This window comes from Lingula anatina, chromosome 4 (genome assembly GCF_051362555.1).
Source record: "Lingula anatina isolate TDL-2025a chromosome 4, LinAna3.0, whole genome shotgun sequence".
NCBI classification, from domain to species: domain Eukaryota; kingdom Metazoa; phylum Brachiopoda; class Lingulata; order Lingulida; family Lingulidae; genus Lingula; species Lingula anatina.
This window is the reverse complement of record NC_141770.1, coordinates 21,240,457-21,256,743: the sequence shown is the minus strand read 5'-3', so window position 1 is coordinate 21,256,743 and position 16,287 is coordinate 21,240,457. Positions and strand designations below refer to the sequence as shown.

Here is a 16,287-nt window from a genome sequence, read left to right as displayed (position 1 = left end):
TTAAGTATGCAGTAATGCAGTTTTGAAATCGAACTGAAAATGTTGCCGTCGTGTATGGTATATTTTTTCAATTATTCCCTCCTCACCAAAGCTGGGATTTCTCCAATAATTGCACCCCGCTCTTTTCAAAGTGTCGGAAAGAGTCATTTTTTGTTTTCATTTATGCTCTTTTATTGTCTGTTCCATCTGTTCTACTACGGTAGATAGAATTCTTTGTTACATGGTTTGCTGATTTATGATGACGCCACAAATGGGTGTTTTGTTCAAGTGTTCTTGATAGCCTATCATACATGTATAAAGGTACGTCTGTGTGTGAAAATAGTTTCATTGGATCTTAGTTTTGATAGTCAGAAAGTTTCATTTATGCTAGATCCTGAAATTTGATTTACCTGTTGACTGTTTCGTCTGTTCACTCTGACAGACTTGGTCACAACTGAATTACCTGTTCAGGTGAAGGTGAACAGGTAATTATCTCAGTCTTGATGATGACTTAATTGTTAGCCCCTCTCGCCCCCTCCCCCCAGGGTGGGTTTGAGAATGTCGTCATACACATGGGACAGCTTGTGTGCTCCTTCATCTCTGTTCATGGTGTGTTTCTTCCTTCTTATCCAGATCGATTCCAAAACTTTGCGCTTGCTGTAGTCATTTTCACCGGTTAGCACCTTTACATTGTCCCATTTTGGCACATGGTTGTTATCTGACATATGATCTGTGATGGCAGATTTGTGTAGAACTCCTGTTGACATAGAGCGTTTGGATCTGGTGTTAACTCCCTCACATACATTTTCCTTAACATCTTTCTTGTGTTCCTCTAGTCTTGTTTCTAATTTTCTTCCCGTCTCTCCAACATAGACTCTGTCACAGCTCCCACATCCGATTTGATATACCACTCCACACTTCTTGTTGTCTTCTATCTTATCTTTTGGATGTACAAGAAAGTTTCTGAGTTTTGTGTGTGGTTTGAATGATACTCCGATGTTTTCCTTCCTCATTGCATTCATGATTTTCTCTGATATTCCTTTCACGTATGGGATTGTGACCTGTCCTTTGGATTTTTCCACTTTCTGGTCTTTCTTGTTTTTGGATATCTTACTTCCTGATCTTTTCATTTTCATTTGATGTTTCACCTTCTTTATTGTCCATTTTGGATAATTACATTGTTTCAATGCTTCTTTTATGATGTTTTCTTCTTCCATCCTGTCCTCTGGTTCGGTCACTAGTTCGTAACAGCGATCTAACAAGGGGGCGAGAGGGGCTAACAAGTCATCATCAAGACTGAGATAATTACCTGTTCACCTTCACCTGAACAGGTAATTCAGTTGTGACCAAGTCTGTCAGAGTGAACAGACGAAACAGTCAACAGGTAAATCAAATTTCAGGATCTAGCATAAATGAAACCTTTCTGACTACGTCTGTGTGGTTTTCATGGGTTGATGACTTCGCATATTTTACTCATTGAAAATCAAGGTATGTTAATATCAAATAATTCTCCCAAGAAAACGTTGGTGAAAACTCCGTATGGGTCAAGTTCTCTTCGGACGGTTTTAAACTTATCCAAATTGTCGCCGTAACTGGACCTCAGGCGTTCCTTTAAGGCTGGGAACACGTGAAGTCCTTTTCCCCAGTGAGGTCGCCCGTGCTGACCAAGCTTATCCCATTCCGTCACAAGCTGAAAAAATCGTTTTCATTTACACACTTATATAGATACAACTACAATTGACAATAACTATCGCCAGAAAAAAAGTGCTAATATTTTTATAACAATAAAGTTTCCCTTTTAATTATGATAATTATTTGCAACTAAAATAGTTGGATTATACAGTTGTAGGATCCTTTTTAAATTCACTAAATAAAATGAGATTAATAAAATAGTTAATAAAAGTGTTAGATGAAATGAAACATTTGATACTCTGTGGCTTTTTAAAATTACATTTGGAGTCATTAAAGAACAAATATCTTTAATAATGGTATCAATACACACCGCTGTTTCAAATGCATGAACCTGCATCAAATTTGCTGTCGGTGGATTATGAATGTGAAAGGCTCCATAATGATCGATCTCTCCAGCCTTCCCATGTTCCCCACGATCCCGAAACTTCGACCCTGGACAGAGGAAACAGTCTACGCCTCCAAACCATCTGAACAGTCCCTCCTGCACTGGCTGTATACCCTTCAGGTGGGACGCTCTATTCAGCACAGACGACATGACCTGAAGATAAAGAAGAGTTTACACCTTTTGATGAGCGTATGGAGTGTGTCAGATTTATTATGATTTTCGAACTGCAAGGAACTTCACACATAAGAATGATATATAAGGTTTACAACACTGAAACACAAGAAGGATTAATAAGTTTTTTTACAGAATATTATTTGTTGAAGTTCCGTTTTACAAACCTTTAAAATTTTTGCCCCACTGGTGAAATCCGGATCGGGGATCACGTACTCCATACTGTCAACTTCAGGGACTCCAGCAAGAGAAATGTACAATGCTTGGCTGATGTTCTGTAGAACGGAGGCTGGGAATGAAAGCTCGACGATGAAGGCATCCTGGTGTAAATGAGAATAAAAAGTTATCATACTTTCATTTTATGTATTTTTTTTGTAAATTACGATACCCCTTGCGTGGTTCCTGATAATAAGCCAGACAATGAAGTAATCTGAACACAATTAGTCGTTAGAAGTTGGAGGTGCTACCAGTTATTAAAAATATAGGTCATATATTTATCGCTGGATATCAAACTCGCTGTGACAACGTTACAAAGTGTAATGTGCACTGTAGAAACATACGTGCGCGCATGTATGACGTCTCACGCCCTCACATAGTTGCGCCGACGGACAACTAACAACGTAAACAACAACGACAACATACACGCAATTTGGTAACGTATGTATTGGTAACGCAGTGGTGGAATTAGAGGGGGGGTAGGGGGTCTTGACCACCCTTGGGATTCTGATAAATATATCGCACCAATATTCCCTCTTGAAATTTGAATTTTGTCTAACTAATTTATAATTTTAAACCGTACAAAAGGGCACTGTTTGCTCTCCAGAACACCAAAAGATTTTTGTGGTTTTTCAGCAGGCCCGAACCCCACATCAAGGGGGCGATAGTCGACTTTGCATCAGAGGCCTGGCGTTCCGGACCCCCCTTCATATAATCCTGTATCCGCCCCTGCCTTGTCGACTGAGGTAAATATGTTAACTTTTCCGGGACTATATAAATTTTTATATAAAGATTTAACGCTTATTGTGTGGATATACACTTCAATACCTGACTGGGCGAGACAACGGTGACGTTTGGGACGGACGCGGGCCTTTCGTCTTTAAAACTTCGCTTTACAGATATTGGGTTCATAAGCCTGAAATAATAGACATTGTTTTTAAAATAACGCCATCTTTTTTCATTAACCCACTCTGTAACGAACAACAGAATAGAGCAGCTATATTACACAAGAAGAGGTTGCACCTGGTACATCATGTATGTCGATGTGCCATACGAAAAAACCGGGTATACTTTGATGTCTTATGCCCCTATTTCACACAGATCACGAATCCCACGAATCTCCAGGAATTGGCAAATTTCAGGATTCGTGGTTGAATCGTAATCAGTTCGTGAAATTCTTAACAGATTCGTATATATTCGTAGTCGCGGTTCTTGCAATTCTTGATCAATCACGAAGTGATTACGATTCAACCACGAATCCTGAAATTTGTCAATTTCTGGCGATTCGTGGGATTCATGGTCTGTGTGAAATAGGGGCATTAACCTGGTTAGTCAAGCATATCACCGAGTCGCTTAATCATGCAAGATTTCAGGCAACCTTTGGTATTTTTGTTGCAAGACCAATCAATTAGCTAAATAGTTAGCTAACTGACTACCCAACTAACTGACTATCTTAAAATATTTTAAAGCATCCTGATGTAAATGAGAGAAAAAAAATTATCATACTTTAATTCCATTTTTTCATTTAAAAAATGAAAAAAAAACTTTTGTCATTTTTTAAAGCTTAATCTCACTATTATGATATTCTAAGTAAATACAAATAGGCAAACGTTGTCACCGTTACCTTATCAGCACTAAATCGTTTCCGCTGTCCCAACTAGTTGGCACTCTTCCAGTACGTATCACTGCTTTGGCTTCCTCCTCCGTAAGCGAATTGTATGGCGCATAAAACACATTCACAAAGTAATTCTCTGCGACGAAATCTCGGATAAAAGTTGGGCTAAACAAGTTCCGCAGTGGAGTGAAGACGTTTTGGAAATTGACTTCCACCTGATGGGCAATCTAAAAAGTTAAATTTTGAAACTAAGTTTGTGTGACAGAGCGTTCGCCACTGATAGTCAGAAACTAGGCTTACCTATACAAATCAATGGGAACCGGATCCTACATTACGGGAGACTCTGTCACACTGGTTTATCAAAAAAATAAAATAAAATAAAATAAAATGAAAAAAAAAAAAAAAATAAATAAATAAATAAATAAATAAAAAAATTCAGCTCGGTAATTGGTCTAAAAACTTTTATACTAAAAAGTGGTTCCCCTACGTATACGACTTACCCATATTTCTCCACATAACTAAAATAAGCATTGTTCTGATACTTTGCACATAAGCAATGCCACGCCTGCCAAATCCAAATGTAATATTTCATTAGATGGATAAATGTCATGTGTGAAACTGTCCCCAACTCTTGCCATGTTTATAACGAAACCCAAAAGATTGTAACTTTATTTTTATTTCAAATAATGTACTGGTACTTTTTAACCAACCCAACTGTAGTGTATCTAGTAGATGCCCGTATCCCTAACTCCATTTATTCTTACCTGTATATCATACTGTTTTCATGTTTGTTTACGGGAAGCACGTTTACAGTAGTCACTTTAGAAAAGGTTTATTTTTGTTCTTTCTTTTCTTGAGAAAGAAGGAAAATCACATTGTAAGACAGTTTTCTTATTTTTACTTACTTTCAAATCAATTTCGAACAAGATTCCAAGCAGTCCTAAGTTGCATTTTAAGGCGTTCAGTACATTTGCATCTGAGCTTTCCCTGAATTCTCTTACATTCCCTTGTCCGTCTACCAGCCTCGCTCTCGTCATGTAGCCACCTACCGACGGTTCATGGTAGAATCCGCCCTAGGCAAACAAATAAATGAATAATGAAAGCGATTATGCAAATAATGATGTTAACGATTGTAATATTGATGAATAAATGATATACATGTAAGATAAAAATAGTCCAGCAACGACAATATTAACTCATCTGACCACCTGTGGCAGAAATTGGAGTGTGCAATGCAGAGGAGAACCAACCCCCTAATAATCTGAACCAACTCCTCCAAGCTCTTTAGGAGAATTGAGACAGTATCCCACAAAACAGAATTGTTACCCTTGTTGTAGGCTTGTCGCGCCGCCTACATGAGATAATTGCAGCACGTAGTTGGCACATACGCTATTATACACGTGACCTTTAACAAGCACACCCTAATGCTAATTGTGTGTAAATTTGGTGACATTCGGTGGTGTCTTTTAAATTTAATCGACATTTCCGTATCTTTGTGGGAATCACAATGATACATTGGATTTGAGGGGGTACATGTTATAAATACGAATAAATGGCATAAAACATGGATATCGTCACCACTATTTTGTATTTTCTGAACCATTAATCATGTTAGATATAGTACTGAGATAAAAAGGACTGTTTTGGAGGTGATCATTTGTAAATAAAACCTTTTTGACCAATGTTGTATGTACGCGAATAAATGCAGACATACAGTGTACTGTACATGTAGCAGATATTCGTCTGCAACCTTCAACAGTTAATATTTGCATGTAAAGAAAACATATCAGTTTAAAGAATTCATGACTTGATTAAAAAAAATACGTAGTGAAAATGTTTCATACATGCGATGAAGTTGCAATAACTCCTCCTATTGTCAGTTCTCCAATAAACGGCCCCGGATGAAAGACATAGCCATGCTTCGCGAGCTCGTGATTCAACTCTGCCTGGGTGACGCCTGCCGCAACTTTCACGGAAGCGGCAGTTTTGCCTGCAATCTGCAAATTTACATATTATTCTTGATTGCTAAATTGACCCTGTATACTAAAAGACAGTTATCCCAGGGGATGGATCCAGGGTTTTGCTAATGGTGGGAGATGCTGTTTGGTGTTGTGGAAAAGGGTGAATGAATGTACAAAGTAGTCGAGAACAATTTTACTGTTATATTCAGGGTAACGGGATTGAAGAGATGGTTATTTCGACTCGTTTTACTTGTTATGCCTTTTTTTGGAAGGGGGGGGGGGTCCTCCGAGGCTTAGAGGGTGTGACGTAGTCAACTATAAACCCTTAGGCTTATAATAATAATAATAATAATAATAATAATAATAATAATAATAATAATAATGACAGTTTTCTCTAGAATATAGATTGGAATATATAATATACATAACTGCAAAAGACAGCACGCACCTCGGGCTGAACAATCATTCGCTTTCCTCCTTCTAAGGTCAACTCGGATGTTCTTATATGGACATGTCCTCGACCAACCCAAAGTGGATCAGCGGTATGTGCGCTGCCCGCGGCGCTCACTTGTATCCCGCAAGTTACGGCAGCCAAGACAGTTCTCTGTATCTTTAAATAAAAATGTAGTTCACTTAAATAACCATGTTATTTAAGATGTAAAAATGCCCAAAAGTTTAATTTTTTTGCTCGAAAACAAAGCAGATAATGATCGATTTAGGCTTTTCTTTCTTCTTAAAAACACGTTCATCAATTCTGCAATTAAAACCGATTTTATTATTAAGCGTAAATTTCAACGTGTGATGTCATTATAAGATTGTGAAAAAGCGTAAATTTCAACGTGTGATGTCATATAAGATTGTGAAAAACGTAATTCGTAAACATCACTTTAAACTAAAATTGCTTTGCTGTACCTCCTCAGCTGACTTTGGTTTCGTCACGAACACGTGATCATAAGTGACGAGTTTTTGCCAATTAGAGAACGGCTCTAGTAGGACCGTTGGCGATGGACCAATAAACTTTTGCAGGCAGCTCTGTATTATCAAGAACTGCGGCTTCGTCGCAAGATCTATTATACAGTAATATAATAATATAATATTATATATGTATTTAAAGTCTAAGATCCATTAAAATAATTTCACAAGAGTAACTTAATAAATTTTCAGAATGTATAAAGCCCAAGTATTCTATCAGAGAAAAAAAGCATTCTATAATTTAACACGTGCGAGTTAAATATACAACAAATATGAATACAATTATGAATATTTACATGAATAGTATTTCTTATTGCACCATTAACATTGGTCCTCGGTCAGAGGTGTACCAACCTTTTTTGGGAACAGTGTAAGTAATGATTCCTTTCAGCGTGACCCTGTTTTTCATTCGCTACAAGAGGTCAGTGAACTTTTTGCTATTCTCGCGCCTAGCAAGTTTGTTCTCATAAGGTTGTTTCGCAGTGCATAAACAGATAAAGTTCACCAAAGATAACACTCGGTGTCAAAGGTGAAATCGGATCAGAAAGGTTAAATGACCTGGTGCATTTTTCGCATTTACATTCTTTTTCCTCACAGACACCTCCTTTGTTCTACTTATAAGAGCTGAATCATAAAGCAGTTATTACTGATACTACATGTACATGTGACAGCAATGACTATATGACAGCAATGACTGTAGAACGTCGCTACCAGTAGCACGAGGTACTCGTACATTTGTACCTTATCGCCAACAGCGGTCAGTCTTTTTATCAAAATCAAACATATACAGCCGAGGTCACACGCTAACTCAGTGCCCCCCCTTGTACATATGATCACTGAGCGGGTTTGTTCATCATACGTTTTCTGGTTGTCGGGGAAATGATGAGTCCTCTTTAGCCATCTGAATTTAAGTTGCCCTTTTTTGCATTACGGAGACCCTATCCCATGTTTTGTACATTTTCACCTGGCCCATAAACCTCATAGCTATCTTACTGCTGCTTAATAGGGTCAAAGTGAATAAGATATTACACTTATAGTTGCAAAACGTTAGCTACTCTACCAGTAGTATAGGTTGAGTTTTTACCGAACGCTTCTATCTTTATTCAAACTGACGCTTACACCCCCCCCCCCCTAAAAGAAAAATAATAATAAAAATAATAAATGAAAAGTTAATTCTGAGCGTGAGCGTGTTAAACATACTAGGAGGTCACATCTTTCTGTTTTTAGTGGAAAACGACGTAAAACTGACAGCTTGAGGACATGCTTGGCCGAAGCCGGTTATGAATTAAGGCATACGACGAAATCCATTCGTTTTAAATGTGTTTGTTACCATTATTGACCCTTCACCTCAGCAAGTCTGAATCAGGGTCAGTAAGCATACCGGGCATGTTATGGTCTACAGTGAACTGCGGTATGTAAAAACCAAACTTAAAGGGATAACAACTGTATATTTTGGCTAAAAAATGGGTGATTTTCCCGGAGTAAACGCCAATTTCCCCATACTAACCAATGGTTCATGAATCCATCCCGCCATTTAAAGTAAGTCCCTGCTTTTTTATTTTCAAAAATAAAAAAAAATTGTAATAATCTCCTGAGAGATTATTACAGAGGCTGGCCATCTATGGAGGTCACGTGGTCCGAGGGCAAGCACAGATTCCATAATAATAGGGATAACCTCCCTTTCAGTGGCAAAATACATGTAGAAAATTAGTTGTTTACAATGTATTTATTTTGAATGAATTACGGATGTCCTACGAAGAGTTGTTATCCCTTAAACTTTTTACCACATGTTTTGTAGATTTTCAGCTGGGTAATTATCCTGCATGGGTAATGTACGTATTTGCTTATAGCAAAGCCGAACTGGGCTGGGGTGAAACCGATCCATCATCCCTTTCCTTCCGAAGATTCTTCGAAAAAAGTGTTATCAGACTTATGTATAGAAAAAAACACTTGAGGCTTTTTAGACAATAGCTCGCTGTGTGTCTTTGGAAATTCAAAACTGGAAAATGCTCTGAACTGCACTTTTCTCCTCGGGTTATTCTTTCTTGATGACCATGGTAAGCAAGAAGAGTGCACGTTATACAAACACTCTGAGCAAGAGTGTCTTGCCTGGTTTTATTCATTTTTATCGGAAGAAGATTATTTACATTAAAACTCCCCTTAATTATATTTACGCTAATCCACCCAATATTTTACCTGGATTAAACAGCAGGCAGGCATACAGACAGGATATCGGCGGGGGCACCATCATCGGCAGGCTTTTTTCGTACTATGCATGTACATGTACATGTAGCAGACGCATGTTAGATGACCTCGTACATAATCCTTTATACACAAAACAGAGGGTAACAAAATTTTGTGCACACTTAAAATGCCCTTATTTTTCTCTTATAAAATTTCTGTTAAGCGTGTTCGTTTCCTCTTAGAATAGTTGTCAAATAACTGTTGGTTGGCTGTGCTCGATAACGGAGTTTTGTGCGTTTTTCTGCACGGTTCATTCCATTTCAACAACAAGTGCTTGATGCTGTTAAGAAAATATATTAGGTCATCTATATTTCTGTCTATTCGTTCCTGATCGGACAAAGTTTGTGGTAGGTGTTCCGAGTGGACCTACTTTCGCAAATTAAGAGGCAGCCTGTAGGATTTTTGTTGAAACCGAGTACTTGTAGACGCTGTGCTGTTTGACCGAAATGTAGCAATAATACCTTTTCATCTACCAGATTTGGACAGTCAGCACTGGCGGTTTATGATTATGAAAAAAGTACCCTTTAATCTATCAGACTATAATTTGAAGCTTTTGTAGTCATGAAGGTTAGAAGGGAGCAGTTTACAATGAAACCATTTGCCTCCAGTTGGAAATGAAAACATTTTGTCTGTTGAGTGCGAACTGTAACTGCTAATCAATGTTTATGTAAATACTATTAGACTTACTAGTATATATAAAAGATACTTTTTCTTGTTTTTGGTTTTTTATCCCAAGCGTCCAAATGGACTTTTAATGTGTCCATGTAATATCTCGTCAGTGCTGTAAGATCTGATGTTGGTTTTTTTTTCTTTAAAAAATCAGATAAGTTTTTTTAAGCACGAAAAATATATAGCTGCAGCATACATCTGAATAAGTTAAAAAACTCACTAATTTTTATCTCTTTTTATCATGAGTAAGATAACTTAAAAGGCCTCAGAGGACAGGCAATATTTGTGGCTGCTCCAAAGCAAAATAATCGACAGTAAATTATCTTCCAAAAAATTTGAAGAGCAGCAGTTTAACTTACTTAAGAACTTAATGATTTTTAAGTAATTTTAGTAATATATTTAGTATTAAATATATAGTAGGCGAATTATTGGTTATATATATTAAAATTTTGAATGGATATCAATTATATTCCAGTGACATTTAATTTTTTTTCAATTTTTGCTAACTTTTATAGTGCAAAAAATCCTGGACATTCTAAGGTGAAATAATTCTTGTAAAACACAAAACGCGCTATTTTGATATATGATTTACTTTCTTTTTCTTGAGGAAAGGATATCTTTATAGTCTGATATCTGCTAAAACAGACAAAAAGATTTCTGATGCAGTGTCTTTATTGAGCATTGGGGGGATTGGGTTGGAACACATGTCCTTGGTAACTGTTAATGAGCGTCATTAAACAAGTGAAGTATCGACAATGTCTTTGTTAATGTGCTTCAGCTTCATCCTCGGCAGGAGCAGCTTCCTCCTCAGCGTGTTCGGCCTCCTCCTCAACAGGGGCAGCCTCTTCTTCAGCTGGAGCTTCTTCCTCCACAGCTTCCTCCTCTGCGGGGGCGGCTTCCTCTTCTGCAGTCTCTTCCGCGTGGGCAGCTTCCTCCTCTGCGGGAGCTTCTTCTTCAGCAGCTTCCTCCTCTGCCGGAGCTTCTTCTTCTTCAGCAGCTTCCTCCTCTGCCGGAGCTTCTTCTTCAGTAGCTTCTTCCTCTGCGGGAGCTTCTTCTTCAGCAGCTTCCTCTGCAGGAGCTTCTTCTTCTGCAGCTTCCTCCTCTGCGGGGCCAGCTTCCTCTTCTGCGGCCTCTTCCTCTGGGGCAGCTTCTTCTTCCGCATGTGCTTCTTCTTCGGCAGCTTCTTCTTCAGCGGGAGCTTCTTCTTCTGCGGCCTCTTCTTCGGCAGGAGCAGCTTCCTCTTCTGCAGCCTCTTCCTCGGCAGGAGCAGCTTCCTCTTCTGCAGCTTCTTCTTCCGCATGTGCTTCTTCTTCGGTAGCTTCTTCTTCTGCGGCCTCTTCCTTGGCGGGAGCAGCTTCCTCTTCTGCGGCCTCTTCCTCGGCGGGGGCAGCTTCCTCTTCTGCAGCCTCTTCCTCGGCGGGAGCAGCTTCCTCTTCTGCAGCCTCTTCCTCGGCGGGGGCAGCTTCCTCTTCTGCAGCCTCTTCCTCGGCAGGAGCAGCTTCCTCCTCTGTAGCCTCTTCGACCGCTTCCTCTTCTGCTGCATGTTCTTCGGCTGGGGCAGATTCTTCCTCGACAGCTTCCTCCACTGCCTCTCCCTCTTTGGTAGCTTCTTCCTTTTCAGGAGCAGACTCTCCTTCTGCAGCTTCGTCCTCAGAAGATTCTTCCTTTACCTCATCTGCATCGTCAGATCTTTTTCTTCGTCTCAAAGGAGGTGGTTCTTCATGTGCCGCCTCAGCTGGATCTGCTTCTTCTGCGGGTGCTTCCTCTGCTGCTGCTTCTTCAACAGGTGCTTCCTCAGCTTCCTCCTCGGCGTGTTCTTCCTCTACTGCTGCTTCTTCAGGCGCCTCTTCCTCTGCTGGGGCCTCTTCAGCTGGGGCCTCTTCCTCGGCGTGTTCTTCCTCTGCTGGAGCCTCTTCAGCTGGGGCCTCCTCCGCCTCCTCCTCTTCGGCGTGTTCTTCCTCTACTGCTTCTTCTACCGGAGCCTCTTCCTCTGCTGGGGCCTCTTCAGCTGGGGCTTCTTCCTCGGCGTGCTCCTCTTCTGCAGCTTCTTCTGCCGGAGCCTCTTCCTCTGCAGGTGCCTCTTCAGCAGGAGCTTCTTCCTCGGCGTGCTCTTCCTCTACGGCTTCTTCTGCCGGAGCCTCCTCCTCTGCTGGGGCCTCTTCAGCCGGGGCTTCTTCCTCGGCGTGTTCTTCTTCTGCAGCTTCTTCTGCCGGAGCCTCTTCCTCTGCCGGTGCCTCTTCAGCAGGGGCTTCTTCCTCGGCGTGCTCTTCCTCTGCCGGAGCCTCTTCCTCTGCTGGGGCCTCTTCAGCTGGGGCTTCTTCCTCGGCGTGCTCCTCTTCTGCACCTTCTTCTGCCGGAGCCTCTTCCTCTGCAGGTGCCTCTTCAGCAGGAGCTTCTTCCTCGGCGTGCTCTTCCTCTACGGCTTCTTCCGCCGGAGCCTCTTCCTCTGCTGGGGCTTCCTCTTTTCCAGCTTCTTCAGCAGGGACTTCGTCTTCTTCTGGGGCCTCTTCCGCAGCTTGTTCTACAGGGGCAGCCTCCTCTTTTACGGCTTCCTCGTGTGAAACTTCTGCTGATTTTGCATCGTCTTCTGAACCCTCGGTGACATCGGGCACTGGTGCAGCTGAAAAAATGATGAAAAAATAATGAATGATAATGAAACAGAAAATATCTGAACTTGATATCAAAAACTGCGTTCAGGACAAAGCCAATACATATTACTGAATCAAAATACATATGGTCTGTTTTTCATTCCGAACAAATGAGACTCGCTTCACTTTTAAACGCACATTTCAATTATCATACAAGTTATGTACCTGAACAAATTTGATAAAGCAATTGCTAAACAAGGTACATAAATTCTACTTATGGCTCATTTGTAATTGGAAAGACAACGTTTTTTTTAATGTGGACAAACATACACTTAATTTGTATCTAAAGTTGATCACAGCTTCATAAATGTTAACGAATTGGTCTTAAACAATGTGAAGTCTGGGCTATTTTTGATGTGACTGTTTCATTTTCTGTGAAATAAACAACCAGACATGAGTGGTTAAACTATCTCACCATTTAAGTTGTCTGCTGCTTGTAAATTGTTGAAAATTGCTTTACTTAAAACAATTTCTTTTTGTATCACCATACATGTGTGAAACAAAGAAGATTTTAAACCTTAATGTTTTTTGTGTGAATTTAGAATTATCATGAATATGTCACATTTAGTAAACAATATATTCATTAATGCAATTACAACAGCAGTATTTTTTAAATATATAAAACACCTAGCCCTTTCGGATTTGTATAAGGCTGCTTGTTCCACTTTCGAACAATGAGTGGTAAGAAATCGAAACCACGCGGTCTCTGAGCCAAAAGGTTCTAAGTTAGGTCGACACATTTTATTGGAAACAAGCCTTAAAATGCAATAACCTTTATCTGAGGGTAGCCCTATTCAATGTTCTATATCTGAAAACTTTAATATGTCAAAACAGTATGCCTGTTTTGAAAGAGACGCTTTTTAATATACTACCTTCTGAAATTATTTTGGTAAAATTTATAAACACTGTCTTAACCATATAATACCCTATAACATTTTTTGCAATAGGTCCCTACTGAAAAAAAAACTGTTAAAAAAATTAAGCCTTATAAAACCTTATGAATACACTTGCTGGCGGCCAACATTTCAAATAAAAATCTGTACAAATAACCTTTGTCTGAACTTTGACCCCAAGCCAATGACCTTTGGTGAATAAATAGCTTTTAGTCTGTAAGTCTGGATATACTGTATTTCAAGGTCTTATCCCCATTTATTCCAGCGAAAATACTCTCGAAATATAAAGACACCCTTTTCCCATAGTGACTTCCCATATTGGCGGCCATCTTGGAAAAACTGCCTTAAAATCCATTTTCCCCTACTTAGATTTTTTCTAGATTTTGAATAAGTTAAAATTTGGATATTTAGCTTTCTAAAGAACATCATTACAATTTTTTGCAATAAGTCCTAGGTAAGGCCATATTTTCGCTCAGTTTACTAGTCTAATACGACAAGGACAATTGTACAGTGCATATTGTGTCTTATCAAACCGAAGGGCTGGGTGTTCTTATATATTTAAAAAATACTGCTGTTGTAATTGAATCAATGAATATATTGTTTTTCCACTCATGCGAAATATTTGAACTGTAACGTTGTACTGTTTTTCATTTTTTAAAACCGAATTCTCCACTATTAATAAATATAAAAACGAGGAAGCAAACGAAAATCTTATGAAACGCTTACCTTTACCATAAGGGAAACTCGCAACCAGCACGAAACACAGAATCAACCAGAACTTCATCTTGGAACAAAATGGAATGCTTGAAGCAATTGGAATGAACAAACACAACCCTCAGAGAGAGATCCTTGGCTTGAGCAAACAGCAGAGGATATTTGTGAAGCAGTAGCAGAGAGAGCGGGCCTTTATACCCCAGACCTAGTGAGGGAACGCTACACGTCTCAGGGCGCGATGAAATCCGACCTGCCAATTGAAACTATCCTAGATTGATTTCTAAGCTGCCATCGGTGAATAATTGCAATAAATCTTGTTGTTTTTAGATGTGCTCTTAATTGCCCATTGTCCAAACAACGTTCAAGCGTAATCAGGCGTTGGAGAGGTTCAATGTGGTGGGATATCTGACACTTGAATAGAACAATCAAACTTCTCAAACTTTGAAACGTTTGGTGTGAAAACTTGAATTTTAATTATAAATTGAAATAACATTTTTGAAAGTCATATGTGCTTCTATGAGAAAATGATTAATGAAAACATTTGCTTATTCTGTTTCTTTTTATTCATCCAGGGAAAAGCGATGATTAGCAGTTTGGCCTGGAAATTACAGAATCAGGTAAAGTCATTTTTAAAAAGTCGTTTTTAAAATACATTTGTTTTGTATTCTTACGTATCTTTGGGCTTCAATTCAATTTATACTCGTATTTTTCTTTTCTTTTCTTTTCTTTTATTTCTTTCTTTCTTTGATAATGTAATGCTCCTTTCAATAAAATGCCCCATGTTAACTTTATCAATGAAATACTACAATTAACGTACTTAACTTCATATCTTTCCGCATATGCTCTCTCTCAACCCTGACGTTATCTTGGGTACCTCCGGTAATGACAAGGCAATGTGACTTTAAATTATTCACTGACATGATTCTGCTTTGATGGGTGTGGAATGCAGGGTGATATTTACGATAGGCAGGAGCTGTAAGAGCAACCCATGCCTGCTAGTACAAGCTCTTGCGTGTTATTGTGAAAACCACATTTAATAAAATCGGGATCAAATTCGCAAAATGATACTTATTAGAGTGGAAGAGAACTAATCGATCATTGCATGCTAACTGAGCAGAAAAACAATTAAAACTTCTCTCTCTGTCTCTTTCGTTCTCAAATGATCACACGTGTTCAAATGTACGAAAAGCATCGTCAATTCATGGGGTCTAGCATCGTTGATGAAACGGTAAGTATTAGTCTTGGCGCAGGTTATCTTCAGCAATAAAAATGGCGTTTAGATAAAAAATAGAGTTTGTGGACGGGGTAGTTGTTTATCCTGCTGTTCAGATAAGATAACTGCGTGTTATCAAGGCTGTTTTAACTATCAAATGCAGTGTTTTTCACATCACTTACTCATAATAACCTGAGTTTTTTTTTTTAATTTTGCTGCGCAATTAAGACGCAAAATGTCTTTTTTTAATAATGACAGTATAAGAACGTGGATTAGTTGCCAGTCGCAAGTTAACAGTAAGAATAAAATATGCATCACCGGAGTAGTGAAACGAGGATAACAAACCGTAGGACATGCTTTAATAAAAATAAACAGTGTTTATTTTCTCTTTTCTTGGCTCTAACATTCCAACTAATTGTTGAATTTATTCTCGAAACGATGACTATTCAAACGCGCTTGACGTGACTGCATCGTCTATTTAGATGTGGTATACGGTATATTTCATTAACTTGATTGAGGCATTCAAATAAAAAGGTAGCTCGTTGCTTCCTTAATGTGCTGCATAAACAATTATTACCGGCATTATTCAACAATTATAACAATTATTTTTTGCCTGTACTTCCGGTAGAATGAATGAGAATTGAAGTGACCTATAGTAGGCTTACTGGTCGCATAGTATACCATGCATGTTTTGTCGGACAGCAGCCTGTCAAATTCTTACCCGCACTTAAATTTCATTACGTGTAGTTGTATTACTAGTTTAAAAAGTGCATCGCTAATAAAATTTATAAAAACGTTTTTCCTTAAAAATGCATTACAACACTGCTATTAGGGCGGGTCCATTCACTCTAAAACGAATCGGTTATTGACCCTACCGATAAAATCGGTTTACTGGAAATCTGTTACAAACAACGC

General features: G+C 39.0%; 2 protein-coding genes across 2 annotated transcripts; both read right to left on the bottom strand.

Annotated features, from left to right (window-relative positions):
* Nucleotides 1-1,462: 1,462 nt before the first annotated feature.
* On the bottom strand, nt 1,463-8,115 carry LOC106170372 (uncharacterized). Its single transcript, XM_013550216.2, has 9 exons — nt 6,932-8,115; nt 6,468-6,629; nt 5,903-6,055; nt 4,964-5,131; nt 4,068-4,285; nt 3,272-3,359; nt 2,395-2,547; nt 1,982-2,209; nt 1,463-1,669 (listed from the first exon to the last, which is right to left on the bottom strand). The coding sequence occupies exons 2-9, from the start codon at nt 6,483-6,485 to the stop codon at nt 1,463-1,465; spliced, it is 1,233 nt and encodes a 410-aa protein (XP_013405670.2). The 5' UTR covers nt 6,486-6,629; nt 6,932-8,115.
* Nucleotides 8,116-10,558: 2,443 nt separating this feature from the next.
* LOC106170354 (uncharacterized) lies at nt 10,559-14,340 on the bottom strand. The gene is made up of 2 exons (XM_013550196.3): nt 14,172-14,340; nt 10,559-12,524 (listed from the first exon to the last, which is right to left on the bottom strand). The coding sequence occupies exons 1-2, from the start codon at nt 14,227-14,229 to the stop codon at nt 10,669-10,671; spliced, it is 1,914 nt and encodes a 637-aa protein (XP_013405650.2). The 5' UTR covers nt 14,230-14,340; the 3' UTR covers nt 10,559-10,668.
* Between the last annotated feature and the right edge of the window lie 1,947 nt (nt 14,341-16,287).

Bases quoted from the DNA above. Each gene is read 5' to 3' on its own strand.
- LOC106170372 (XM_013550216.2), bottom strand. The intron at 4,286-4,963 runs GTAAGTAAAAAT...TTAACTTTTTAG, and splicing joins TGTTCGAAATTGATTTGAAA to ATTGCCCATCAGGTGGAAGT. The intron at 1,670-1,981 runs GTGTGTATTGAT...CGATTTTTTCAG, and splicing joins TTCATGCATTTGAAACAGCG to CTTGTGACGGAATGGGATAA.
- LOC106170354 (XM_013550196.3), bottom strand. From the start codon at position 14,229: ATGAAGTTCTGGTTGATTCTGTGTTTCGTGCTGGTTGCGAGTTTCCCT. The intron at 12,525-14,171 runs GTAAGCGTTTCA...TCATTTTTTCAG, and splicing joins GAGTTTCCCTTATGGTAAAG to CTGCACCAGTGCCCGATGTC.